Here is a 26788-nt window from a genome sequence, read left to right as displayed (position 1 = left end):
CTGGCAGTGGGGCTACTGTGGCTTCCCACTCTGGAATGCCCACGGTCTGCCCAAGAGAGCTGCTGAGTGTGACTTTCAGAGCACTGAGCAGAGTGACACGAACCTTCCTCACAAGCGCTGAGCCTCCCCTCCCACCCCGTGAGGATGGGCTGTTTCACTCTGCTCCCCTGTGACCCAGCACCACCAGTCCACCTCAGAAAGACTGGCACAGCTTTTTGAGTGGCCCCTTGCCTTGCTCTTCCATATCTGCCTGACTGTGCACAGCTTTTTCCAACAATTTTCCTTCTGCAGAGATTCTTCCTTCTTCTCCCACTTTGGGTGCTTCCCCCTTGCTACCTGTGGAGACCTCCATCACTGAAAACTCTGCTGGTTTTGATGTAGAACATTAAGCAGAGTTTCCTTGGAGATAAGAGAAACAGTGGGCTCCAAGTGCTGATTCTTTTGCAGTCTGACTGGCTTTCAGCAATGAAAACTAAAAAGGGAATTGCCTTAGCAGAGTGAAGAGGGAGCCTGGGGCAGTCGGGGGGATGTCTGAMATTCCTTTCCAGTGTCACCCCTTTGGCAGCATGGCTTGACCCAGTGCTGTGTGCTGTGCCTGTGGCAAGCTCTGATGTACATGCTGTACCAAACACTGCTGTCTTGGGATTCCATTGCCTCTGGAGGCTGGTAAACCTGGAAGAGGGTTTGCAGTGGGTATTTCTAATTTGGCTGACTTCTGCCAGTCCCAGGAGGAAAACTGGCTAATTAGATTAACCCCTTTTGTATTCTTCTACATAGACATTAGCAATAGTGGGACAATGATGTAAAGCAGCAGAATTTCAGTTATTGTTTCCCATCTATTTGTTCTGTGTACTGACAACTGGGCCTGTCCCAGCCAAGAGCCTGAACCCTTTGAAGACTGGAGCTCTCCTCTGCTGTGCTGCCCATGCAGAATTTTGCCTCCCTTGGGGCAGGTTATTTGATCACTGGCCTCTTTGGTCTCTTGGACACATTAGCAGTCAGAAAGCTGCCCCAGGTGCCATTTAAGGGCAGAGGGAGCAGGCATGGGCTGGCTGCTGTGCTCTGCCTCATGAGAGAGCACAGCACAGGGCAGGAAGGCAGATGCAGTCTTCATCTGAAATTTTCATTACTTTCTCCGATCTGACACACCATGGCAAGAGTGCCCTGTAATTTCGTGTCCTGCCAGTGGCCAGGACCTTCCCCTTTTCCCGAGGAGTATCTCACAGTGGGTCCACTTGRTTGATGGCTGCCCCTCTGCTGAGACACCCCTGGGGTACTCACGATCTCTCCAACAGCTACAAATGGCACTTGGCTGCTTCAACGAGGCAGCATTTTCTTGTTTATCTTTCAGTGWGGTGTAGACATGCTGTGCAGGGGTCAGAGGGTGAGGGAAGAGTGACCATGGCCCTGTGCTAATTATAAAGGTAAATCAGCTCCAGGACACTGCCAGGGACAGGATATGTCAGTGCTGTCTGTAGTCCTGAAATCTTTGTCTCACAGCACTTCAGCAGAGGGAAGGTCACAGCATTGCTGAGGTTGGCAGGGACCCCTGAACATCATCTAGTCCAATTCCCCTGCCCAAAGCAGCRTCAGCCACAGCTGGTTGCTCAGGACTATGTCCAGACAGCTTTTGAAYATCTCCAAGGATGGAGACCCCCTGCTCGACCCTCTGGGCAACCTGCCCCAGTGTTCAGTCTGTCTTGCAGCAGCAAAGACTCTCTTTATGCTTAAGAAGAATTTCCTGGTACTTCAATTTATCTCTGCCACCTCTCACCTGTGCAACACTGAGAAGGATCTGGCACTGAGTTCTCCACACCCCTTCCACAGGGGTGCACTGGTAACACTCACCCCAAGCTTTCTCTCCTCCAGTCTGAGCAGTCCCAGCACTCCCAGTCTTTCCTCATGGGACATGGCCCAGTCCCTCCATCATCTCTGCAGTATTTCAGTGGACTCTCTTCAGTGTGTCCACACTGGAAGCCCAGACCTGGACTGAGCACACCAGCTGTGGTCTCACTAGTGCTGAATTGGAGTGCAGGGATCACCTCTCTCAACCTGCTGGTACAAGCACAGCAGAGTTCCTGGACTCTGGTGCTGGTCCCACCTGGGATGTCGCAGAAGATCTGTGATCCCAGCGGTGATGTACCAGATACAGGCCCTGAGAAACTGTTTTTAGGGGTTTGATGTTGAGTCTTGTCTGGACCATGTAAAGTAGTCAGATATATTTCCTCTTCATCCASCACTGACCATTGCCTGGAACACGCCAGCCAGAGATCTCTGCAGCCTGACCCCATGCTCAGAACTCTTGCTGCTCTGTGGCCTCAGAGCTGTTTCATGCTTCTGGAATGAGGGCARAGCTGTGCACAGCATGAAGTAGATTTATCTCCCGACTTGTAGTTTCTCTAGCTGTCATGAAGGGGTGTTGAGGCATGAGAAGCTCACACAGAGCAGTGAGTTATCCCCTTTGGTTCCAAACAAACAGCTTCTCTACAGGCAGCACAACTGCCTATTGTCCCTGGCAGAAACTCAATGCATCACTGCTACACAGAACTGACCTCCTGTGGCCAGCAGCATTGCCCTGACCTCCTGGGAGATGTTTTCCACATGGAACTGTGCTCTCTGTGCAGATGTCCATGCTGTGTAGATCTGCATATGCAGACTCAGCCCATCTCCTCCTGCTTYCCCCAGATGCTGCCTCAGGTGCAGCCCCAATGCCACAGCTCTGAGCTCTGCACTGCACCAGCTCTGCAGGGCCATGGAACACCCAGACTGAGAGTCCACCTGCCTGCCCTGCCCACAGACTGCATTCATGACCCCTGCATTTCTGGGAAAAGTCTGCCCTCACCTCTGCTGACAGCCTGACACATGCACAGTTCAGGAGGAGCTTGTGGGCTCCTGTGGATGCAAACTCTCTTACTACAAAACTTTGCAGCACATAAAAACAAATTTATAAATACTTATAGCCTGCCTCTTGATGTTTGAATAATTGAATGCAGGAACATTTCAGTGATGACAGCTTTATAACAGTCAAATTTGGCTGTTTTTTTTTTTTTTTAAAGCTTAGCCTGCACAATAAAGTAAGTAAGTAATTGAAGACTTTTGCAGCAGCTTTCCTAGAATCTGAGTTAAATGCAAAATTTCTTCAGCAAGCAACTTGAAATTTGCTCAGATAATTTCATTTCTTTCTGTTGTTGTGATATAGCAATATTTAAGATGCACATATGGGTTTCTAAATACCAAAAACCTCAGTAGTTTTAAGCATTTAATGTTGCAACATGAAAGCTGTATCATTTCCACAAGTGTGATTTATGCCTTGGCGCTTTACTGCCAGACAAAGTCCGAGATTACTCTCACCCTAAATTCCAAACACAGCACTGTACCAACTACTAGGAGGAAAACTAACTCTATCCCAGCTGCCACTCAGCCTTTCAGGGATGGAATATACTCTRTATTTTCTTTTTTGTCCCCTAATGTCTCTCAGATAATTCCTAGTATTTTTTTTTTCTATCAGTCTGTGCTTTTCTATGGTCTTTCCAGTATCTTTGCGAGTCACTGATGTTGTCTTTAGGGACAGATTTTAATCATGAGACARGACACGGTTAAGGGGATAAAAGGGTTTTTTTTTTTTACCATGGTATTTAAGGGGATTCCAGAAGCACAGCTCGACAGAAGAAAGAAACACCAGAAAATGCACCTCACGTATGGCATGTATACAAGTTTTATAGACTTCACAAATTAGCATATCTACCTAGGATTCCCCAATAAGAAAGTTAACAAATGCAATAATGCCCCCCTATTGTAAAGAACCCTGCCCCAGGAGGAGGCCAGAGCYCAGTTTACACARGATGTTCCAGAGAGAAGGTTTCACCCAAGGTTGGAGCCTCGAGGTTTGAGATAACACCTTTGTTGGAGGAGTGAACAAATAGACTATGTACAATTCAATATGAACCAAGCAGTAGCTGATTTATTGCAATTTCTCACACCTTTTATAGCTAAATTTCTTCAGTACATGTGACTGCATATATCATGATTGATTACATGCTCTGTTCACACGGTGTTCATGTCACAAAACTACTATGGTTGACCAGCATTATTTACATCAAGTTGGCAGCAGATAATAAGCAGAAAGTTTCTCAGACTTCTTTCTCCTGATCTCGTTTTAACATTCTTTCTTCCTTTGCTCATCCTTGTTAACCTGGCCTGTGTGTCAGCAGGCCTCTCTCATTATGGCTGCTGCAAAATGTTCTTTTTCTTGTAAGAATCTGTCCTCCACACATGATGACCCTTACTGAGGATGTTTGGTCTCTCTGCCCAGCAGAATCCCTAAACTAAAATATCAGGCTACAAGAATTACAAGCATATAGGCTTGGTGTACAAGGGATACATAAATGGTACAGAAAATGTCTAAAAGTGTATATAAAATATATAAAAGGGTATAAAAAGGGTATATAAAAATAAAAGGCAAAAATAATCAGGCATCACGGGAATTAAGAGTTTTTCTGCATTTAGTGCTTCTCATTTATGTACAGAGTAGACCATTTTTCCTGCCATTTGTGAGCAGATGAAGAGCTCAGCCTTCTGCATTTTGTTTTGTTTTTTTTTTGTTTTGTTTTGTTTGTTTTTCAGTTTTGTTTTTTTTTTGAACCTCAAAACTGAAATCTCTATTGGCAGCCTGTCACCACAAGTAATGATGGAAAGGGGATCTCCCCTTTCATTCCCTATCATATCTATTGCTTTAAAAACCTTTCATACACGATCCTTGACAAAAATTTTTAAAAAATTCTGACTGATCTGATGCTGAGGCCATATCCTTACTGACGTGGGTTTTTCTTCAACTAGATGCATTTGAGCATTGCTTTTTACTTCTCCTGCACTCCCTTGCTCTCCATTTAAACAAATTAGTCTTTTCTCTGGGAGAGGGGCATGGACAAAGATGCAGGAGGCTGTGTGTCTTTACAGRGCCTGTAGTCAAAGATTACATTTAAGGTTCTATTTCAAGAAGTTTCTCTGCTATGTACAGAATTTTACTCTCAGATTCTAAGTGCAGGGCCGAAATTGTGCAATTTGTTAGAAAGGGCAAACCTGCCCTGGTGCTCCCACATTCAGCCCTCCACACAGTGAGTGTGTCATGGCCATCTCCAATCCCCCTTAACCACAATTTTAGTACCTTCTGTTAAAACATGCTCACAGGACAATGCTGCACACTGAATCATGCCAGCTTTTCTGTAGTTGGCTGTTTTAGCAGAGACAAAAGATAAAGAGGACAGATGTTTTTCAGTGTCCAGTAAGCTGGAACAGTTGATTCAGAGATTCCCTATTTTTTACCTCTTTGTAAGTCCTTAAGCTCTATTGCACTCCTCCCCTCATGTTGGAAATCTCCCTGGGGTAGATGGGGAKATAACCACAGAAAAATCTGCAAAGAGCAGAATAAAACATAGTGCCAAAGTCATCCTTCCCCATTTTTCTCCTTCACCAACATCTGACTGGTACCCCTAAAATAGCCAAAATTCCACTGTTTATGTGAAACCTCACTGCTAGGAATTRGGCATTAGTTTTGCAACACTGAGCTGTCTTGCAAAATATCTCATGCTCCCTACTCCAGCCTTGAAGTTACCACCAAAAATGTTCTCTCAAATGTCTCAGTGTTTCTGGCAGAGTGAAGCCTGGTGAAACACTCGTGGATAGAACAAACTTCACTGAGAGAGCAAAGCCACATTATTCCTCACAAGAAGAAGAAAAATGCAAGCCATTGACAAGACAATTTTATGGACTTACTGCAGCAGTCTGAGAACTTCCAGCTGATGCAATAGAGAATATTTACACAATTCCACAGCAGCAACACAGAGAGAATGTGCTGTGGAGGGGGCTACTCTATTGCAAAATATGCAGAGAGAGAAAGGGAGCAAGTCAGCAAGAGGGTGGGGACAGCAAAGGAGCAAGATCTGCTGCTGTGTTCCATCTGTGCAATAACTTCTGCTCTAAGAAGGCTGATGAGCACATGGTGCAACATGGAATCTAATAAATAATCCTGTATTTTCCCATATAAAAATAGAAATTTCATTTTTGTTTGGACAAAAATATGTTTTCTAGTGCAYGTAGATGGAGAGACATCTGGTGAAAAGATCAGGTGAGTCCCCTTATATCTGTGGGTTTTGCTCCCACCTTCCCTGTACAGATTTGTGCCATTGCTGTGGTGTGGTCCAGCCCCAAGAAAGGCAAGGTTTGGAGGAGGGGGAGCCCACATTTCCCTACTCAACATGGTCTCCTCAGGTCATCACAGCAAAGGAGAAGTCTGATTTGTGTGTAGCAAGTCTGTGGTGGGTGGTTTCAGAGCCACCAATATGAGTTTTCACTTCACTAAACAGTTTGGAGCTTTTCACATCAAAGCACGGCAGCACTTCACATTACCAATCTGTGCTGGGTTGTTTGATGATCAGTGAGAAGTTTGGGAGTAAKAAAAAGAGTGTCTGGGGTTTGAAACTTTCTCTGGTGGTTCTTTTGGAAGTGATTGATGTGGGTGGTAATCTGTGTTACTGTAGGAAGCAGCACTGCATCCCTGCTGACTGGGAAGCAAGGTAATGCTGTCCTAATCCAGAAGAAAGGTGTGAAGGAAAACATAAACAACTATAGACCTGTGAATCTAACCTCAGTTTCTAGAAAAATTATAGAGAAGGTCCTACTGAATTCTACTGAAAAGCATTTGAAGAACAACACARTCTCCAACACGGTTTCACGGAGGAAAAATCCTCTTTAATCAGTTTGATTTCTTTCTAAAATGAGGTCACATCCCCAGCTGATAAAGGGAAGGTGGTGCATGCAGTTTTCCTGGCTTTAAGTGAGGTTTTTGCTACAGTCCCTCACAGCATCCTTTGGATAGTTGTCCAGTGGTGGGAGGGGTGAGGTGATGGTGTGCTGTGTGAAGAGCTGGCTGATGGCAGGGTTTGAATGTTGGAGTGAGCAGGGCTGGGTCTGGCTGCTGAGCACTCAGTGGCACTGTCCTTAGGGTTTATTTAACCCTGTTCAGCATTTTGATCCAGGATCCACATGCAGGAATTGAGTATCCCATTGCTGACAATAAAGAACTGGGAGGTGCTGTTGACTTTCTTCAGGGATAAGAAGCATCAAAGAAGAATTTTGATGGATTGGAGTGTTGGGCTAACTCAGGCATGAAATGGAAGTAGTCCAAGTGCTGTTTTCTGTAACTGGGAGGGAGTTTAACACTGGGTACAAGTCTAAATGGAGAGAGGAGTGGCTGAAGAGCTGAGAGAGCCCTGGGTGTGGATTGGTAGCAGGCTCAAGAGGAGTGAGCAGTGTGCCCAGGCAGCTGAGAGGGCAAATTGTGTGCTGGAGGTGTCATCCAGAGCATGACCAGCAGGTTCAGAAAGCTGTTATCCCATAATGGTCAGCATTGCTGCAGCCTCACATGAAGCWCTGTGTGCAGGGCTGGGCCCCAACATTGAAAAAGGATGTGAGRGTCCTCAAATGTGTCCTGAGGAGGGGAATGGAGGGTGAGCCCTCTGGTGAAGAGCTGAATGGTACATCCTGTGAGGAGCAGTTGAGGGATCTCATCTCCTTCAGAGAAATGGAGACTGATGAGCAATTGCTTTCTGCAGCTTCCTGAGAAGGGAATGTGGTGGAGAGGGAGGTGCTGGACTGTTCTCTCTGGGATCCCAGGACAGCACAGCCAGGAAAGGTCCAAAGTTGTGCCAGAGAGGATCAGACAAGACATCAGAAAGCATTTGAATGCCCAAACAACAGGACAAGGAGTAATGGCCAGAAACTAAACCACAAAAAGTTTCACCACATCCTAAGGTAGAATATTACATTGAAGGTGGCAGAGGACTGGAACAGCTGCCCAGGCAGGTTCTGGAGTCTCCCTCTGGAGACATTCAAACCCACCTGGATGTGTTCCTGTGTCAKCTGTTCTGGATCATTTGTTCAACTCTATATCTGGAAGGCTATAAATGATACAGTTTTACTGYGGGACACAAGGGAATTGAATTCATRGTTTCTAAACCTAATGTTGTGTTCAGGAAGCAAAAACTCAATGAAGTGAAAGATTCTTGCAGGTTGTTTTTTTCATGTGTAGCTTTGAAAAGCTAGACTGGCAGTGAAAAGAAGGAAGACAGGCRGAGTTTCCCCACAGTCTGGTGTGTATTGTCTCCATCAACAGATATAAGTGGGATGGTRCAGTCAGGAATGGAATGCTTGATCRAGCTGGAATGAGTGGATCAAAATCCATGGAATGCTGTTTGCTGATCCAAAAGCTGGGGTGACCACAGCAGCACTGCAAGGTTCCTGCAGCAAATRCCCATCATCTTTGCCAGTGGCCTTGGTGCAGCTTAGCCTTGGGGTGTGTCTCTGCTGTTCTGAACCTCATGAAGGCATTAGCATCTGTGCAAACAAACCYTCTCTCAGAATGGAGGCTTTTCTCCACCTTCTGTGCACATGACCTTGCAATCTTGTACCACAAAGCAGTTCATCTTTAAGGCAATGTCTTCAGTTCATGATAGGCATTTATCTGGGTCCAGATGGAAGATACTAGGTGTGTAATTTATAGAGAATATAGTTCATTTGCGAGGGTTTSTTTGATTTAAATTTAGGATTACAAATGGACTAGATCTTATTTGACTTGGCACACCAAAGAAGGTCTTCCAGCACTTCCTGATGTACTAAGGTGACTTTGCTCTTCTTTGCTTTCATCTAGGCTTGTTTTATCTTTGTGAACTCCTAGGAACAAGAATAATTTTCAGACCTTCCATCTGCCAAAACACAGTGACAGAAGGAAAATGGCACCTGTATAGTCAGGCAGTAATCTTCCTCATGGTGAGACCTGTTGGGGAGCTCGTGCCTTCTAGCACTCTGGAGGAGATTGGTTTGCCTCTATAGTCCCCTTGTTCTTTTGTTCTGAGGAATATCGAAATAAYAGTAAAACTAAACTAATAAAGTATAGCAAACTGTCCAGGCCTTGCAGCCAGCTGGTAATGGAGCAGAATTTGTTCTTTATTTATCTCTTTGGAGTAGGTTTGATTTCAATCTTAGTACTTATAAAGACAGAACAGCAGGTTAATCTCATCAGTGGAGTTTGACAAGAGATATTACTTTAAAGTCCTGTTGTGTTTCAAAGGAAAGTCGGTAAATAAAGTATTATTCTCCACAAAAGGCAAGGGGAATATGTTCCTTTCTAAAGAAACAGTCAGTGCCACTCGCTGTCATGGGGAAACCTGTTGTGGTAGGGACTTGTCCACCCAGGAGATATGTCAGAAATGTTTGGTTTTGTTTGGAAGAGTTTGTGGGAAAGGGGTTTATTGCCAGGTGATAAAAATTAATTCTGTTCCAAACTGATAAAACTCCTATGAAACAAGCCTGGGTGGTTGTGGAGCCCTTTCTGCCTGCCCAGGCCAACATAAGTCACTCCTGAGTGTATGTTGGGTGCTATAGAGGTCAGAGCTTCTCCAGAGGCACCCAAGCAGTAGTGACAAGACCCTTGCAGCCCTTTAGATACCTTTCCCTGTTCCTTGCAGATGGTCAGAGGAGCTCATTAATCAACTCTAAATAAACCTTCCTAAGCAGGCCCCAGGAAAATGACCTAAWGGTGAAGACAAGATGTGCCACAGCTCATGTTTTCCTGCCTGTCCTTCTCCCTGCCCAGAGCTGTGCCGGGGGATTGAGCACCGTGCTGACCATGAGCGAGCAGAGCCACGTCAACAGCCTGTTCCTCAACGAGGACGCAGCCAAGAGGCTGCACAGCGACAGCAGGGTGCAGAGGATCCGACAGGCTGTGCACAGGAGAGCAGCACGGGCCAAGAAGAGGATGCACAGCATCACTGCAGAGAGTGCCAAAAGCTTCTTCAGGAGAAATGCCTTCGTCCTCTTCACCATTGTTGCAGTACTCCTAGGTATGGAGCTGGGGGCAACACCAGGCACCATTTAYAAAYATGGGGAAATGTTTGCTTATTTTRCAAATATTTTATTTTATCATAATGATTTGATTGAGGAGKTGAAGCTGATGAGCTGACAGCTCTRAGTGTTGTCTACATCATGAGTTACTTTGTGCAGGAACAAGAGACCCTATAGAGAGTGCATTTGTGGGAGAGTGTCCTTGGTCATCCTTTCTGTGTGCAGTACAGAGACAGTCCATGACAGAAAGACTTTCATGGTCCAATTCAACCAATCCTTGTAAAAATCATCCAGATTTCTTCAAAGAAAGAAGAAAGAAGAAGTCATCTTGTGACTGCAGCTGTGGGCACAAGGGCTTTTCAGATTCATCCCAGATTCAGCTTTAGCCTGACAGGACCAGAACTGATGCAAATGGCTGTGATACCATGCACACCAAATCTTCTTAGCACATAGCAGGATGTCCCTTGCTTTTGATCCAGGCTGTGTCTCTAACTGGATGAACTCAGCTTTAAGAGCTGGGTGGACAAAGAATCTGAACTGTGCAGTCACACTTATTTTAGTCYGGGAGATCATATCTCTCATCACAGCATTTTTTGTTCATGATCTTGCTGGAAACAGACCCCAGAAGAGTAACAGGCAGGGGAACAAGGAGACCTGTGGTTTCGCACAAAGCTCCTGTGCACATAAATATGTCAGAGGGARAGAGAGCATACAGTAAAAACTGGATCACAGCCTTTTAGAAAGCGAGCATTTGTTCCTTTGGGGAGAGGAGGAGCTGAGAGTAGATGAGAAAGAGAAAAGCCACACTGTAGGACTGAGAGACAGACCACTGGATCACATTGTCCCACTTCCATTCTCATCCTTTGCTGATCCACAGGGATTATCCTGGCCTTCTCCCTCCGGCCCTACCAGCTGACCTATCGCCAAATCAAGTACTTCTCCTTCCCCGGCGAGCTGCTGATGCGGATGCTCCAGATGCTGGTTCTTCCTCTCATTGTCTCCAGCTTGATTACAGGTGAGAAGTGCTTTCTGCTACTTTCAGCCAAGACAGTGGTCAGCAAAGCTGTTGGATTAGCTTGGCTAGTAGTGACAAGCCTGAATCTACAGCCATAGTGAACACGATCCACCTTAAGACCCCTGTTGGCTCAGTAGTGAGGCAGAGAAGMAAAAGACCTTGTGCTTTCTCAGAAAAACTGGGGAGAACAAAATGTGGTGGTACCAATGCCCAGCACTTGAGCACTAACAGGGATTTAATCCTATACAACCTCAAATGTCTCCAAGTTTGCTGCCCAAGTCAACTTCAGGTTTCCTGCAGCCTAGAGAAGGTTAATTTGTGTCAGTCCAAAAGGGGTGATCACTGGCTGGAGAGCTTGTTTCACCCAGAATCCTCAAGGAARACATGACAGACAGCCAAGCTTTCAGAGAGCAGAAGGATCTGTTCCACCTCCTGAAACATCCCACCACTAGGGACTGAAAGGCCCAGTGTACTAGGAGGGCGTTATTTCCCTTCTGAGAGCTTTAAAAGAAAATTGCTACATTCCCAAATGCAGCCTATGATGTACCAGTGCTATACTTCTTCATGATCACAAGCCACATTCTTCCATATCAACATCACYCTGGAACTCCAAATTCTGTCCCTTATATGCTGTGCTTCCTAGAGACCCTAGYTCCCTGTCCAACTCATGCATGTGCCTTGCACCCTTTGCATCTTCCTCGGGCTTTCCCTTTCTCTCTAAGGTTTCCTCATCTTGTCTCTCTGTGTGACACCCCAGGAATGGCCTCACTGGATAGCAGAGTCTCAGGGAAGATGGGGATGCGGGCTATCATCTACTATATGGTGACCACAATCATAGCTGTCTTCATTGGCATCTTCATGGTGATCATCATACACCCAGGAAAAGGATCTAAGGACAAHCTTCACCGAGAAGGCAGAATTGAGCAGGTGCAGACCACAGATGCCTTCATGGACCTGGTGAGGTAGGTAAACAAGATTGTCTCATGCTGATGCTCTATCAGTGAGATYACATTTCTCCATGGAGGGTCCTTTCCAAGCATCACAGCTTAAGKGATACAGTCTTAGGGAAAGAGGTTCAGGCTGAGTCTTGGCAAACCTTCTGCTTCTAGCTTAGTCCAGCTAATTCGCTTTGCCATTCCGAGACTGAGTGCTTGGCCTGGAGTCCAATCCTTCTCCAGAGGTGTTAATGTAAGGGGGCAAGATGTGCTCAACAGAATAATAATGACTATCAGTGGCCACCTACCTTTMAGAAATTCACCCAGCAAAGGCTACTCCAAATATCCCTCTTCAAAGACCAAAAGAAATCAAGGAATTGGTTCCCAAGGCATTGCCTTTTCTTCCCTTGCTGTCACTTTACTCAATTGCAAAGCTGTACCAGCTCCAGTAGTACAAAGTCATGTTTTTGAGGTACAGGAAAACAGAGAGCTCAAATGACAACTGTAGAGGTGAGGCTGAGAGCAGTGTTTTAAACATTGCAATATGGTAYTGTTTCAGGGTTCACTTGGGTTTGATGATGGTTTTACAATGTTCCCATATCTCACAGCAGTATGTGCATCATCTCTTTCCACATAACTGAATACCTTCTGGAATCTGTAAACATGGAGTGGGAGTCTGACAAGATGCAAGAGGTGCTGAGTCCAGATCAGCATATTCCCTTCTTCTGTCAGTCAGACAGAAAGGGCTTGAGTGGCACTGTGAGAGTTGTGACCKCAGATACTGCTCCAGAAGTTGGCCAGGAAGCCCATGTTTTCCTTCGACTTCAACAGGACAATAACTCTTTCTTTGTTTTATCTACTGCAGGAATATGTTTCCACCCAACCTGGTAGAAGCCTGCTTCAAACAGGTATGAGATTTTTGTGCCCTGGGCTCTGGACTGTGGTCCTCCCTACTTCTCTGAGGGATGGAATAGCACTTTATTCCCCAGGTCTGACTGCTGCAGGAGGCACTGCAGGTGTTAGTCTGCATTATAGCATCCCCCATGCAAGCTTTTCAAACTGTCTGTAGGTGGGGGCTTCAACTTCCATCCCATCCCATCCCATCCCACAGAGGCAGGATTTGCATGATCTCAGCTAGCAGGCTTGGACTGTGATATGGAGCAAGAAACTGTCTTTTCTGCTGTGCTAGTGCCCTTAGAAGCAGCACAGAGGGTTATCAGGGAAGCAAGAATATCTCAGTCTTAGCATCCTAGATGCTCTAATGGTCTTTTTGACCTTCTGCTCTATGAACTTCCTGATGAAAGCACTACACTGGGGACCTTGAGAACAGGCAAAGCAAGTTTCCCATACAGGTCAGCAGCAACTTGCAGTACTGTCCTTACTTTGAGAAGGGATGTAAAAGCCTAGCATGTGTYTTGAGCATCTGAACTAGGGCTTTTGAGTGCATCTGATAATTTGTGTCTTTTCAGTACAAGACGCAGTACAGCACCAGGGTCTTCACCAGAACCATCCTCCACAGCAGCAATGTCACAGCGGGTGTGACAACCACTCAGATTCCCGTGCCTGAGAACTTCACCAGCATCATGGAAAACGTGACTCATGCCCTGGGAAGCATCTCCGAGGTGCTGACCTTTGAAGAAGTCATTCCCATCCCAGGCTCAGCCAATGGGGTGAACGCGCTGGGGCTGGTAGTGTTCTCCATGTGCTTCGGTTTGATGATCGGCAGCATGAAGCAGAGGGGACGGGCCCTGCGGGAGTTCTTTAACTGCCTCAACGAAGCCATCATGAGGCTGGTGGCCATTATCATCTGGTGAGGAGCACGGCCGGTTGGAGCAGGAGGTCTGCAGGTGCAGTTTCCATTGACATGATGAGAAGTGGGGTAGCTTTAAGGATTTCATGCACAAGCACAGGAAAAGCAGATGGGCACAGCTCTACTTTGGCTCCATCAAGCTGGAGGGAAAAGTCTGGATGGGATATTTGTTCACATTTCATTTCCTGTTCTTTTTGTTTTTAACMTTAGAAATATCAGGTACACCTGGACTTGCTTTTCTTGAGGCTTCTGRAAACATCCTTGGAAGACCAGACTGGAGTGGAAGATCTCTTAGCCTTGCCAACAGGAGTAGGGTGTGAGCTTTCCTTGCAGCTGTGTTCCAGGAGTCTGACTTAGCTATGAATCACAGTAACTCATTGCCTCTTTCCTGTTTTCAGGGTTGCAGCGATGCAAGAGCTCTGAGAGCTGAGCTGGGTTGAGAGATCAGTTCAAAGTTACTGCCTTTCAGTTTGAGGTCTCCCAAATCCTAACTCTTCTGGAGCTCAGCTGCTCATTGCTTTCTGTGTAAGGCTGCCTCTGTCCAGATAAGGCGTTGCTGAGACAAGCCTATGCTCGAAGGCAGCATTTTACAAAATCTTGTGATTTTAAGGTTTTTACCCAGTTTAGGCTCAAAGGTATTGCAAAAGAGGACAGATGCAGGTCTGGCAGAACACACACAAATACCTGACAGGGAAGGAATCTGTCAGTCTGACACCCTCTCCCACTTTAGATCGCTCCAGCTTCCTTTTCTTTGGTCTTATAAGTCACAGAATTGTATCTCAGAGCAAAATTCTGAGCACAGCAGGACATGCCTTACAGAAAAAGGCACCAAGGAGAAGAATATTCCTGAGCTCCTAGCAGATGYTGGGAGTCCCCACCCCTACCTGGGATCTTTTGCTCCATGTCTGAACCAAAGCTTGGGGCTTTACTTTCCTAACAAGAGGTAAGACTTGCCTGAGGGCACAAAGGGAGAGCATGGGCACAGTGGTGCAAGTAGAGCTGCACACTGCTCCAGAGACCCTTGACACCCCTGCTTTGACTCCCCTTACCTGAAGGAAGGCAGGCTATTCAAATACAGAACATTGGTTACATTTGGGACACTGACTGCACATGCCTTTCTGTAGCCACAGTCCACAGACCATCTCCAGGAGCTTGTTTGTCCTGGGGACATCTGGTCACTGGCTGCAGTCAAGGATGTCTTCTAATAGGACAGTCAGAGGAAATGAAATATTCATTAAATCCTTTCCTGAAACTTTTCCAAACCTCCCAGGCTAAGCTGGAGTTTGGCATGTGGACCTCTGAGCCTTGTGCATGTGTTGCATGTGAGCTCTTGAGCTGCAGAGGCCCAGCCCTGAGAAGTGTGGCCATGGAGCTGGAATTTCCTTTGGTCCAGTTATTATATTGGTGCTTATGATTCTCTCCATATCTGCCTTATGTCTTCCTTTCTGTGGAGCCTCACTGCTGCTTGTCAGATGCATTGTTATGGAGGTGGCGGGGAAAGGACACAAGGAATGGAAAAGATAGCAGGGTACTTCAAAATGGAGCTTTATATGAGCCATGGCTGCWTTTACAGACATTGATGTGCCCAGTCCTTGTTACACCAGGTCTGGAATCCCTAGATGTTCCTATTCCCTAAATGTGATCATCAGAAATCAGCAAAGTGGATATCCCAGGCCTATAGGACACTCTTGCTTTTACTCCCTGATTCCCTGTTTCTGCTGCACTTTCCTATGCCTCTCAATAAAATACACGCTCAGCCCAAGCTCTGTTAAGAAAGGAAGGGACTCTGAAGGCTTCTATATGTAACCTTCCTAATCAATTCTACAAGGACTGTTGTAGAAACATGTAGGAAACMCAAAAGGAGGAGGAAACCACCAGTGCCCAAGCTGTGTGCACAGCAGAGTGCTGGGGTCCCCAGGTGTGCASCAAGAGCTTGGTTTTTGCCCATGGGATGAACAAATCCCAGCTCTCTCCAAATTTCTAGAAAAGAAACCAGCAGTATTATCCAGTTATTGGGCTCAGTGAGCACTTGTGGTATGCTGAGTTATTGGGGTTTTATCCAGACAGCATGTGTTAAAGCTGATGTGAACTTGTGGGAGCCAGGACTAACCTTTGGCCTTGTGTTTCTGTCACAGGTATGCTCCAGTTGGGATCATGTTTTTAATTGCGGGCAAAATCCTGGAGATGGATGACCTGGCAGTGATGGGAGGCCAGCTGGGAATGTACACGCTCACTGTCATCGTGGGACTCCTCATCCACGCCCTTTGCATCCTGCCCCTGCTCTATTTCATCGTCACTCACAGGAACCCCTGGCTCTTCATTGCAGGGCTCCTGCAGGCTCTGATCACAGCCCTGGGCACCTCCTCCAGGTACCACGGTGTACAGTGGGGCTGGGGCTGATGTAGATGATGCTSTATCTCAGGACTCCTTTGCTCTAGTGCAGCACTGTGCTCTCACCATTTCTAGCACTAGTGGCTTTCTGCAGAGGACAAAGTCTCAAATGAGTCTTTTCCAGACTCATTTGAGAGTGGAAAGGCTCCCATTCCCCTGCTCAGGAGGTTTTGTCACACAACCTGCTCTGAATGGCCCATATTTCTCCTGACCAAACACAAGGGTGACTTTGCTTGCCACTGAAATGCTGAGCTCAGGACAAATATAAAATCCTGCTGAATCACAGCATTATTCTACATGCACATACCTCTCACACACAAGTTCTTGCATAATGTCATGGGTTTAAAACCTGATTTTTTTTTTGATTTCCCGGCCAATGCACCAAAAATGTTGTGGTTTAGACTGTGCTGAAAGCCAAAAGCACTGCACCCACGACGTTCTCTCCCCTCTCCCCACCGAAGAGGAAGAAGGGAGAACAAAAGCCCAATTAACACGAAAATTTATGGCTTTCAGATAACATAACGTAATTGTGAGAAAGATACGGATGTGCTCCAGAAAATGGTCAGAGCAGTCTCGACTAATGTATAGTTACAGAAGGGTTGTTTAACTTTCCTCTAACATAAGCAGATGATAGGAATACAATRCTCAGCTAACCTAGGACACATACATTTTCACAACTCTCTCTCTCAGGCACACAGGCTGTTTGCAGCTGTCACTAAACTTCCCAGAGGCCTGGGAATATCAACATCAGTATGTTCAATGACTCACACTGCTATGTCACACAACCAAAGCAAGGGATGGTAGGTTACTGTTGTTTCACTGAGTGCTATGTTTCTTGTTATATTCATTTTCTGGCAAACACATGGCAGGCTCTTCCACATAGCTTCTCAATCAAAATACAGCATTTTTCCTGCTCGTGTTCTCTTTCAGAAACAGTTCTTTGCTTTCTCTGCAAGATATATTCTGAAACATGGGTAATTGTATTATGGACTGGGAAGGGTGAGAAAAGGCTCAAGTGCTTTTAATAGCAGAAAAAGGAGTTTTGGTCTTGAGGCTCTGTCCTATATACCCCAAATCCTCCTTTTTTTGGTGCTAGACCAGCATCATCAGCCTCAGGGTTATACAGCCAACCCCCTGAGGAAATCCATGTCTGAATATGCAGCTCCCACGTGCATCMTGTCTGAGGAAGCCTTGCTTAGACTGTTCTTTCTCCTAGCATCTTCTGGCCTCTGGCTCACATGGCAGGGTGAAAAAGCAAATGGGTAAGGTCACAAACCAGGCAAAGGCTTAGTACTTCTTCCAAAGTCAGCATGCACACAATTCATGTGGTTTTGTAAATTCCTTTCAGCTCAGCAACACTGCCCATAACCTTCAGGTGCCTGGAAGAAAAYAATGGTGTGGACAGGCGTATCACGAGGTTTGTGCTGCCTGTGGGAGCCACAATCAACATGGATGGCACTGCTCTGTATGAGGCCCTTGCAGCCATCTTCATTGCACAAGTCAACAACTACGAACTTGACTTTGGGCAAATCATCACAATAAGGTGACTTTTGAAAGAATTTTGGGCTTATAGAATGGGTTTCACTTTTGCTGACTTATCTGAGATGTGATCAGGTTCCTCTTTTGCTCAGAAGATGCAGTAAGAAAAAAAATATGGGAAAGAAGGGTTGTACTGCAGCTCCAGGTGTCAAAGCACATATGATTGGGACATCATGTCTTYGAGGCTCCACTTGAGCTCCTCTTGCATGTCCAGGTCTTAGGAAAAGCTGTGTATGCAGTCTGTTATGAGAGGGGGCCGCCTGGCATTATGATGATGTGTCACCATCCTTCTCGGTGACCAGGGCAGAAAGGCTGCCAAGATGATGATGATGAATTTGAGCTACTTCCTGACATTCCTGCAAATGCGACCACCTCTTTTCTTCCCTTGGCTGATAGCTCTGCATTCCTGTTCCCTGCAGCATCACTGCCACGGCAGCCAGCATTGGAGCTGCAGGCATTCCCCAGGCAGGACTGGTGACSATGGTGATAGTGCTGACATCAGTGGGGCTCCCTACTGAGGACATCACACTCATCATCGCTGTCGACTGGTTTCTGTAAGTTCCCTGCTGCTCTGCAGGCATGCACTGCTGTGCACTCCTGACAGTGCTCACAGACCTCGTCTGTACTCTCAGTGTCTCTGCTAAAAGCAGGCTCAGTAACCTGTACTGTTAAGCTTAAAATACAATCTGTATCCATGAGAGCTTTGCACAGCAGCCCTCTCTGCCCATGCTGGAGTCTCCACCATGTGCTTCAGTGACCCAAGGCATCAGGGGTCACTCACTGATCAGCCTGGTGGCCAAACAGAATGTCGTCCATTTAGTATATCTTTAAATGCATCTAGAAATTATCTGCAGAGTCATAGGGAAAGGTTGTGCCAATAATAAGCAAATACACACTACAGAATGATAGTTCTGGGTTAGCTAACACTGCAAGAGGGATGAAACTGGGCTGTACAAAGCTGGAGAGTATTTAGATGGGTGCAGCTAGCCAGCCACACTGCTACATTTCAGCTTTCTTTCCCTTTTAAATAAAATCACTTGGGAAGAGTGATTTTACAGGAGTGGTCTTAGGAATCAGAATGAAGAATGTGCATTTGTACACAGTCCCACCTCTCTGTCTTCTCAAACACCACATATGGATAAACTGTCAGTGTTTCCTCTGTTCTTCTGTATCTTATATTGTTGGTTTGTAGCCAAAGCAGCCAAAGTCTTCTCCCAGCCATGGCTGACCAGGTGGAAACAGTTTTGCCCAACACCTCCACTTCCCCTGGAACTGTGGATTGTGCATAAGAACAGACTTGGCTGGGAGGAACCCTACTTGTGCTTACTCAGAGTAGATTATTTCTATAGGTGCCACTGAAGGATCTGAAGGGTTGCTGGACTGGTGACAGCTTCAGCAGCTCTGACATAGTGTAGTTGTGGAGAATATCACATTGCCTGGGGTCTTTTAGATGTGCTTTTTGCACAAGGAATCTGGTGTCTCATTTTAGTGCATGCTGTCTATGCTGAGGAAATCTGAGTCCACAGCAGCACTGTCACAGGTTTGCACCAGAATTTCAGCACTTTTGTAAAACAAAACACAACTTAAGTGAATCAGATGTGGTGAGACCATTTGAGTCTGCAGCAAGCCTTTGAAAGGACAGTGTCCATGTAGAAACTGAGCAGCCTTCCTCTTGATTTGTGTCAAGTCCAAAACTTATTAGTAAGAAATTTGGGATGCAATAAAACAGGAATGAATGTGAAGCTTGAGCTCAAGGGTATCAATTAAGGAAGGCTCTTTGGGAGCAATTCTCCTGTCAGTGTTGAAATATCCATTATTAGAGTGACTYAGAAAGTAGAAAAAGTTTCACTGAAGAAGTTTGTTGAAATAATCTTCATCCCCTAAACTGTCACTATCAAACTGTATTTTGTTTTTCTCTCTGATTTYTCAGGGACCGCCTTAGAACAACTACCAATGTGCTGGGGGATTCTCTGGGGGCTGGCATTGTGGAGCACCTCTCCCGGCATGAGCTGGATGCGCAAGACTGCGAACTTGGTAATTCTGGGATAGAGGAGAAACAACAGCTCTCCCACCTGGTTTGCCCACACAACGAYACCCACAGGCACTCCAGGAGTGAGACAGCACTGTGAAATCGGGCAGCCGAGTACAAATTAATGCTGTAAAAAGCCAAAACTTGAAACAGAAGTCCAAAGTGGAGGACAGAGAAAGACACTATGCAAGACACTCAATTTTCTACTGCCTCTGCAACATGCAGTCTTCCCTAAACCCGCTCCTCCCCCATTTCCCTCYGACTGACATTAAAGAGGAGAAAATTAAACTGGTAAAAAAGCCTGATTCAGTCATTCTTAYGAGGCCCAATAGTTAGACCTGAATAAAGAAGTCTCAGTGAAGGAGCTGGTCTAGCAGCTCCTTTATTTCTGAACTAAGTAGCCCGGTGAGTGGGGAACACCACCCCCTGTGACTGGCACCAAAATGTTGCCCTGCAAGATACAGCTACAAAGTCTTCACTTGGTTAGCACCTTTGCCCAAACAAGCTTTTAGCACTGACCTCCTAGCTCACAGTCCTGGTGTTTGCACAGATAATGCACTTGATGCTTTCTGAGAGCTGCTCTGGCACCCTGTCTGGCTGCAGATAGTAGAGTCACCCACCTTCTGAAGGAGTGTGGGATCATACAGCCAGGACAGGGCTGGCTGGCAGCACCAGTAGGGGTCAATAGGCTTTTCATTAGTAGAAGATCCTAAAGGATTGTGAAAGAAGCAGTTAACAAATGTATTATATCCATTATTCAGTCTTGAAACAGCTSTCCCCCCTATCAAGCTCTGCCAAAACCAAGTTAACTTCATTACTTTCTAGAGAGTTCTTCTTCTCCTGCTGAAACCAGGAGGGGTAATGCAAAGTTTAAGAACAACTAGCCCATCTGAGCAGATGAGTGGTACATCCATGCCAGGAATGACTCCCTGCCATGCCAGATTTGCTCAGAAAACAGTTCCACTCTTCATCACTAGATTCCTAAKSAAATGGTTCCTGTGCTCATCTTTGCCCATTTTCAGAAGTGACTTCCCCTCAGTCACATTGCTCTAGAATTCACTTTCAATACCTCTGTCTTTCTACAGCTCCTTCTCTTTCATAGGCACAGCCAAATAACATGGTACTTGCACAAGTTGGCCAGACCCCAGACTCAAAAAGGGTCAGGATATATTTTTCAGTTCCTACCAAATGGAGTTCAGCTTTTGTTTAACACACTTGGACATAAGCCCAAATTACATCCATAACACCTCAGAGGCTAAAGGTAGAAGTAGGGACCTGYTTCATCCATGCTCTCTCCCCCTTCCATGACATGGCCAGGAATACAGCTGGTATCTCTCACACCATGAACAGGACCACTGGGACTTGCTCCATAACATTCAGGTCCATGAACAACCAGAAAATGAATGTCTATACTCAACCAGGAAGATGTTAAGGATCAACAGTGCTGAGGCTGTTGCACTGTAGTTGTCCTGCTTTCAACAACAGCAAAGAGCAGGAACAGCAGTGAGCAGCCTCCTGAGCCACCAAGGGACTATCTAAACCAGGCAGCACTCACTTGAGCTCTTCTCATTGTTCACAACCCACTGTGTGACTTACACCCCTCTACCCTGTCTTTCCACATTGATGTTTTCCATCCCTAGCCATGGCCATACACTCAGGGGTGCACATTGTGGAGAGAAGACCTCAGAGGCATTGATGGAGTCAACTTTGCCAGCCACAATTGCATACCTGCCCATACTGCCCTCCCCAGCACCACCAAAGCTTCCTCAAACTTATTTCTTCAGATGTTCAAAGCCACATCCTGAGACTCTTTTTAGTTGTTCAGACACTGCAGGGTTATRTATTGGTGCTGCTGCATTCTGCATCCTGTAGGCAGAGTATTYTATTTTTATGGCTGGACAATTATTGGGAACCTGAGATAAATGCACAAGCCCACCTCTTTCATGTAAGAACAGGGTAACTGGAAGTGTGTGATAGTTCTGTTTAGCAGTGGCTGGCTCCAGAATGTAAGGTAGCAAGTTGTTTGCTGACTGTGGAAGGCAGGTTGCTTATTTTGACAGGACATCTACTCTAGCAGGAGGCAAGTGAGAGGGATAACAAATTCTCCTCCTCTTTGTAACACTTTTAAAATCTTGTTTGAATACTTTTATAATGTCTGCTCTTCTCCTTTCTAGACTAAACAGATCCTGTATATACCCTCACAGGTAATAATCATTGTTTTCCTTGCTGTTCCACATCTTTCTTGAAGTGGAATGACTAAAATTTGATGCAACAATCCAACTAAAGATTTRTGATTACTGAGCACTGAGGAAAGAATATTTCCTGCACATTAAGATTTAGATATTGGACTCCCATTACCATGGTTGTTAGCATGCTATGCATSGGCTGATCAGGATAACTGTCCCTGATGCATACATACAGCAAACTCMAGTCTGTTCATCTTATCCTAACTTTTAGTGAGGTTAGACTCTTACTTTGATGAGATGGCTCTATCTAAGGACTAGATCTTAATCAAAGAGTTTTAAGATACACTGCATTAGCTTGTATCTATCGTGAGCTAAGACAGCACCAGCTTATCATTAACACCACTCAGCTGACATGAGTCTAAACCTTCATAAAGAACAGACCTGCCTATAAAACACAATGAATTGCTTTATTTTTTAACAACAGCATGAGAGCACTGACCCTACTCCAGTGGTAATACATGATAATTCCTACATCATTTTAAGAAGAAYTGCTGCCTATCAAGCAATTTCCCAGCCTGTGTTTATGCAGTTTGTTATTATCACTGAAGTTTAGTAATTTCAGTTTGTCCATATTGAACTGCTTCTTTCTGTTTATCTTATATTTGGTCTTCTTATTTTTTTTCCAGACTGTTTGTCCAACTTTTCAAGAAAACATTGAATTCTAATCCTGAAGAGACTTCCTGACCAGGGCAAATGGAAGGATGAATCAGAAGATGGTTGGATTGGATTCTAGCTCAAATGGGAATTAATTCTGGGAAGTCCTATGGCTCTGGTTMCACAGACAGTCACACTAGATGGTCATAAGGGTCCCTTCTGGCTTTCTAATATATGCACGTGCTTTCTGCCTTAGAGATATTGCAAAGGTTCTTTCCAACCCAATCATTTCTAGGAAGGATCCTAATGATACATTAATAAAACTCAGCAGGAGTCTCACCTGTTTTCAGTTGCTGTTAGCAGACATGTACACACACCACAAAAGGGACTCTCCAYACCACACTGCATCCACATATTTGCAGATGTTCCCACAAAGCAGTRCACACCAAGCCTTGCCATTTGTGTTTCCCTGCTTCCAACACAAGATTAACAGAGCACARACAAGTAGAGGCCTCATTTTCAAACAGTGCAAACCAGTCTTCCTTTGGGAATTTCAGAATTCAGTTGATAGCTTTTAGCTCTGGTGTTTACCCATGTTGTTAACCAGATTGTGATTGGAATGATCTGTTTACAGTACTTGAACATCAAAGTATTGTCAGAAATTTCCAYATACTTACATATATATATGCACATATATATGAAAGGGGTGCATGTTGCAAGCATACATATACACAGAGCTAAWTTTTTTGTTACTAATCCAAGAAGGAAAGTCAATATTACAGTCTCACTGTGTGTAAAGCTGCATATTTCATTTTGGTGCCCACCTTGATTTACTCATTTAATCCTATCCTTAAAACAAAAAGTTGAGGCTGTTCTACTTCATTCCAGAAATGAGTCTTCCAAAGCCAGATTTCCCAGAAAGGAGCTCAATGCATGCCAATTTTGACTTGTACCTGCTGGTGATGAAATGAGAACTTCTCAATGTGTAGAGAAAATTCTCCGCTGTGTCCTTGACTTGTCTGCACACATCCCAAAGACCCCCATCCCCACTGCATCTGTCTTGGCAAGGGGCAAGCTTTCAGAGCTCAGTCAGGAATACAAAAGTGTTTGTACTCCTTCCAAATTCAGTGCTGACCTTGTACGAACTCAGCCTTCAAAACYGGATAATTTTTGAACTGTATTTTATAATTTTATCCACTGTCTTTTTAAATTACCATATACTTGAGAGCTTATGCAGTTTTTACTGCAGTCCTGCTGCTTCTACTTGCAGAAACTTTCTAAGTTTCTCCTATTTGCAARCAGATCTCTCCCTAATGATTACAGATGGGATGAAACAGAAAGCTATCTCAATGYATAAATACACAAGCAGCTCTTGGGTTAGGACACATCTCTTCATTACTAATTTGAAGAGAGAAAATCTGGGAATATGGATTTTCAGTTAGGCCATGTGTCACTTTATGCATCTAATACATGCACATTGTTCCAGGAGTTGAACTGCCCATGAAAACTGACCTGAAATTGTATGTTCTTCTGCTGTGCCCAAAGAAGAGCTGGAAATCAGTACTGTACAGTGTGTCCAYGGCATTTGGGCAATTCGACTCTGTTAATTCCTGAGGGCTTTTTCTTCATGCTGTGATTTTCAGTGTTAATACAGATAGTTTCCATATTTGAAAAATAAAGGGAATTTTTTCCACAATACTTTTCCATGCTGGTTTTTCTCTAATATTTTTCCTCGGGACTGTGACCTTCCAAAGTCAGAGACATTACTTTAGCATGATGTATTATATATTTTCTTATCTCCATGTGCCCATGTAATGGGTCAAGTACTAATCTCCGATTTTGACAAGGCCTTTCCCTAAAGCTTCTTCTTTGATGTCATCTTTGGCACATGTCCATACACTGACGAAACTGGATGAAGTTTGCTTCATCTGAGCAGACAGCACATAAGCACATATTTCCATCTGTTAAGTCCACCCCCAAAAAAGGTTAAGGTGTCTCAGAGGCTTAAACAATAATGGGTTTACATTATTTATAAAAGGTTGCATTAATGGCATGGCATCTGCACAAAGTGGAAACTGTTTGTTCTCCCCTTGATATGTCTTTTTCTTGTTTTCTGTTTGCTAAGAGACAGGAATTGAGCTGAGTAACAGGGTTGCTGGGGAAAGGGCATCCCCAGTGCCACAGCAGCCAAGAAAGGCAACAGCACAGAGTTCAGACCATAAGACAGCAGCAGGTGATGAGCAGGTCTGAGCTGTGGGTCCCAAGGGAGGCTGCCCAGAGCTATTTAGGTCTGATGGTCCACTTGGGCTCCATCTGCAATCCAGCCCACGCCTCCTGCCCTCCCAGCCATGCAAACTTCTGCCTGGTACCACCAGCTTGGCTGAGAGGTCTCTGGAGGTCCTCAGTCAAACTCCCTGCTCAGAGCAGAGCAAGCAGCACAGGCTGCTCAGGACTTTGTGTGATTGGATTTTGAACCTCTCCAAGGATGCAGGTTCCACACACTCTGTTCCAGCACTCGATCACCCCCACAAAAAGAAGCTTTATTTAAATAAAATTTCTTGGCTTTCAACTTGCGCCCACTGCCTATTGTCCTTCCACCAAACACCACAGAGACAAGCCTCAAGGTTCCCTTGAATCTTTAACTTTAATTTAATCTTTCAAAAAGATGCAAAGATGGACTGACAGGAACATCATGAAATTCAACAAAAAGAAATGCAGTGTGCTACACCTGGGGAGGAGTAACCTTATGCACCAGAACACACTGGGGGCCAAGCTGGTGGAAAGCAGCTCTGTGGAGAAAAACCTAAGGGCTCTGCTGGACTGTGAGTTGAACCTGAGCCATTGCTGTGCCCTGCCTGTCCTGGCCTGGTGAGTTCAGGGACAGGATTCTCTTCTCAGTGCTGGTGTACTGTGTCCAGCTCGGGCTCCCCACTGCCAGAGCCATGGRCACACCATGGAGAGTGCAGCCTGAAAGGATGGGCTTTAAATAAAACCTCATAGACTGGGGTTTATACAGCAGGTGTTTGTTTATGGCTGTGCTGGAGGTGAGGGGGATTTCTCCATTCAACACACGCACCTTTGTCAAGTGTCATGTTTTATTTGTACAATAAACATGGTTGAGTATTGCTACATCAGCATAACATCATCATATTCATGTYTGGAACTAATTTACATATGATTACCACATGATTATAAATAATTTTTCTGCACTGTGCTTGCGCTTGCCCAATTTAGGTGGTCTTGGGCTTTCTGGATATAACCAGTCTAAATCCTTCAGCTCGTTGCTAATTGGCTTTACATTTGCCAATTTCTCATTAGTTCACCTTGCTCTTTCCCAGTTAGCTATATTTATGTATTTTCGAGATTATCCACCTGGTGAGTTTTTGCTTACTTAAGCATTCAGCAACTAGTTAACTACATTTGGTTATAACATTGTATAAAAAGTTATTATTCGAGTTATATAAGTATTAAAAGCTATAATTCAAGTTATATAAGTTTTAAAATGTCATAGTTCAGGTTACATAGGTGTCCTAGGTTAGCTGAGTATGGTATTCCTATCATCTGCTTATGTTAGAGGAAAGTTAAACAACCCTTCTGTAACTATACATTAGTCGAGACTGCTCTGGTTTGTTTGGTGATGTTCCTCCCTTCAAGGACAATGGGAGGGAAAGGGACAAGACACACACGGTTTCTTTTCCTTCCGGGGAGGCTCAGGATCAGCGGTGGAAAAGAAGCTGCCTGCTCTCTGGGACGGCGGTTTTTTTCCTTCCTTTCTTTGGACTTGTTTTTCCTTGAATTTTTTTTTTCGTCATCTCAGAATTGGAGGATTTTTCCCGTGGCACGACAGGCGAGAAAGATCCTTCAGTGAACCACCGGAGAGACTCTGAACACCCCTCTGGGGGCCCCGGAGGGGAAGCTACTCCCAGGAGGGAAGAGAAAGGCTTTGGGATCAACAGCTGATTCCACAGTTTTTTTTTTTGTTTGTTTTGTTTGTTTTTATAATTTTAAATAAATAGGTTTTTTTCCCTTTTCTTTTCACTTTCCTCTCTGTGGAAAAGTTTGTCTCTGGGACCCGGGTGGGGAAAAGAGAGCGGGGGGAGGTTTGCTGGAACTTGGGAGTGTTTTGCTCCCATTTGAGTTCGTTCAAACCAGAACAATAGGTATTTTATAAATCAAGCTATAGAAGCATCTTCTAACATTGACCCAAGTTACATCAAGAGTCTGGAGGAGAACTGCAGGGACTGCAGCTGCGGGAAGGACTGGGCATGTCCCCTGTGGCACGGCAGGGGGCGCTGGCACTGCCATCTCCTGTGTGACCGGCAGGGGGCGCTG

The 26788-nt window shown here is 45.1% G+C and overlaps 1 protein-coding gene across 2 annotated transcripts; it reads left to right on the top strand.

Moving 5' to 3' along the window:
• Positions 1 to 5985: 5985 nt before the first annotated feature.
• LOC130579823 (excitatory amino acid transporter 4-like) lies at positions 5986 to 24128 on the top strand. Of its 2 annotated transcripts, XM_057376913.1 has the most exons (11): positions 5986 to 6124; positions 9650 to 9896; positions 10775 to 10912; positions 11670 to 11874; positions 12713 to 12755; positions 13317 to 13657; positions 15793 to 16026; positions 17397 to 17591; positions 18007 to 18141; positions 19518 to 19621; positions 22489 to 24128. In XM_057376913.1, exons 2-11 carry the CDS (start codon positions 9683 to 9685, stop codon positions 22518 to 22520), a joined length of 1641 nt encoding a protein of 546 aa, XP_057232896.1. In that variant the 5' UTR covers positions 5986 to 6124; positions 9650 to 9682; the 3' UTR covers positions 22521 to 24128. The 2 variants fall into 2 exon arrangements, with proteins under 2 accessions (XP_057232896.1, XP_057232895.1); XM_057376912.1 differs by lacking the exon at positions 22489 to 24128 and having other exon boundaries at positions 19518 to 19912.
• Positions 24129 to 26788: the final 2660 nt, after the last annotated feature.

This window comes from Malurus melanocephalus, unplaced genomic scaffold, assembly GCF_030028575.1.
Source record: "Malurus melanocephalus ecotype Western Australia unplaced genomic scaffold, MMel_1.1 scaffold_293, whole genome shotgun sequence".
Taxonomy (NCBI): Eukaryota; Metazoa; Chordata; class Aves; order Passeriformes; family Maluridae; genus Malurus; species Malurus melanocephalus.
The sequence above is the reverse complement of the archived record's forward strand: the minus strand, read 5'-3'. Positions and strand labels throughout refer to the sequence as shown.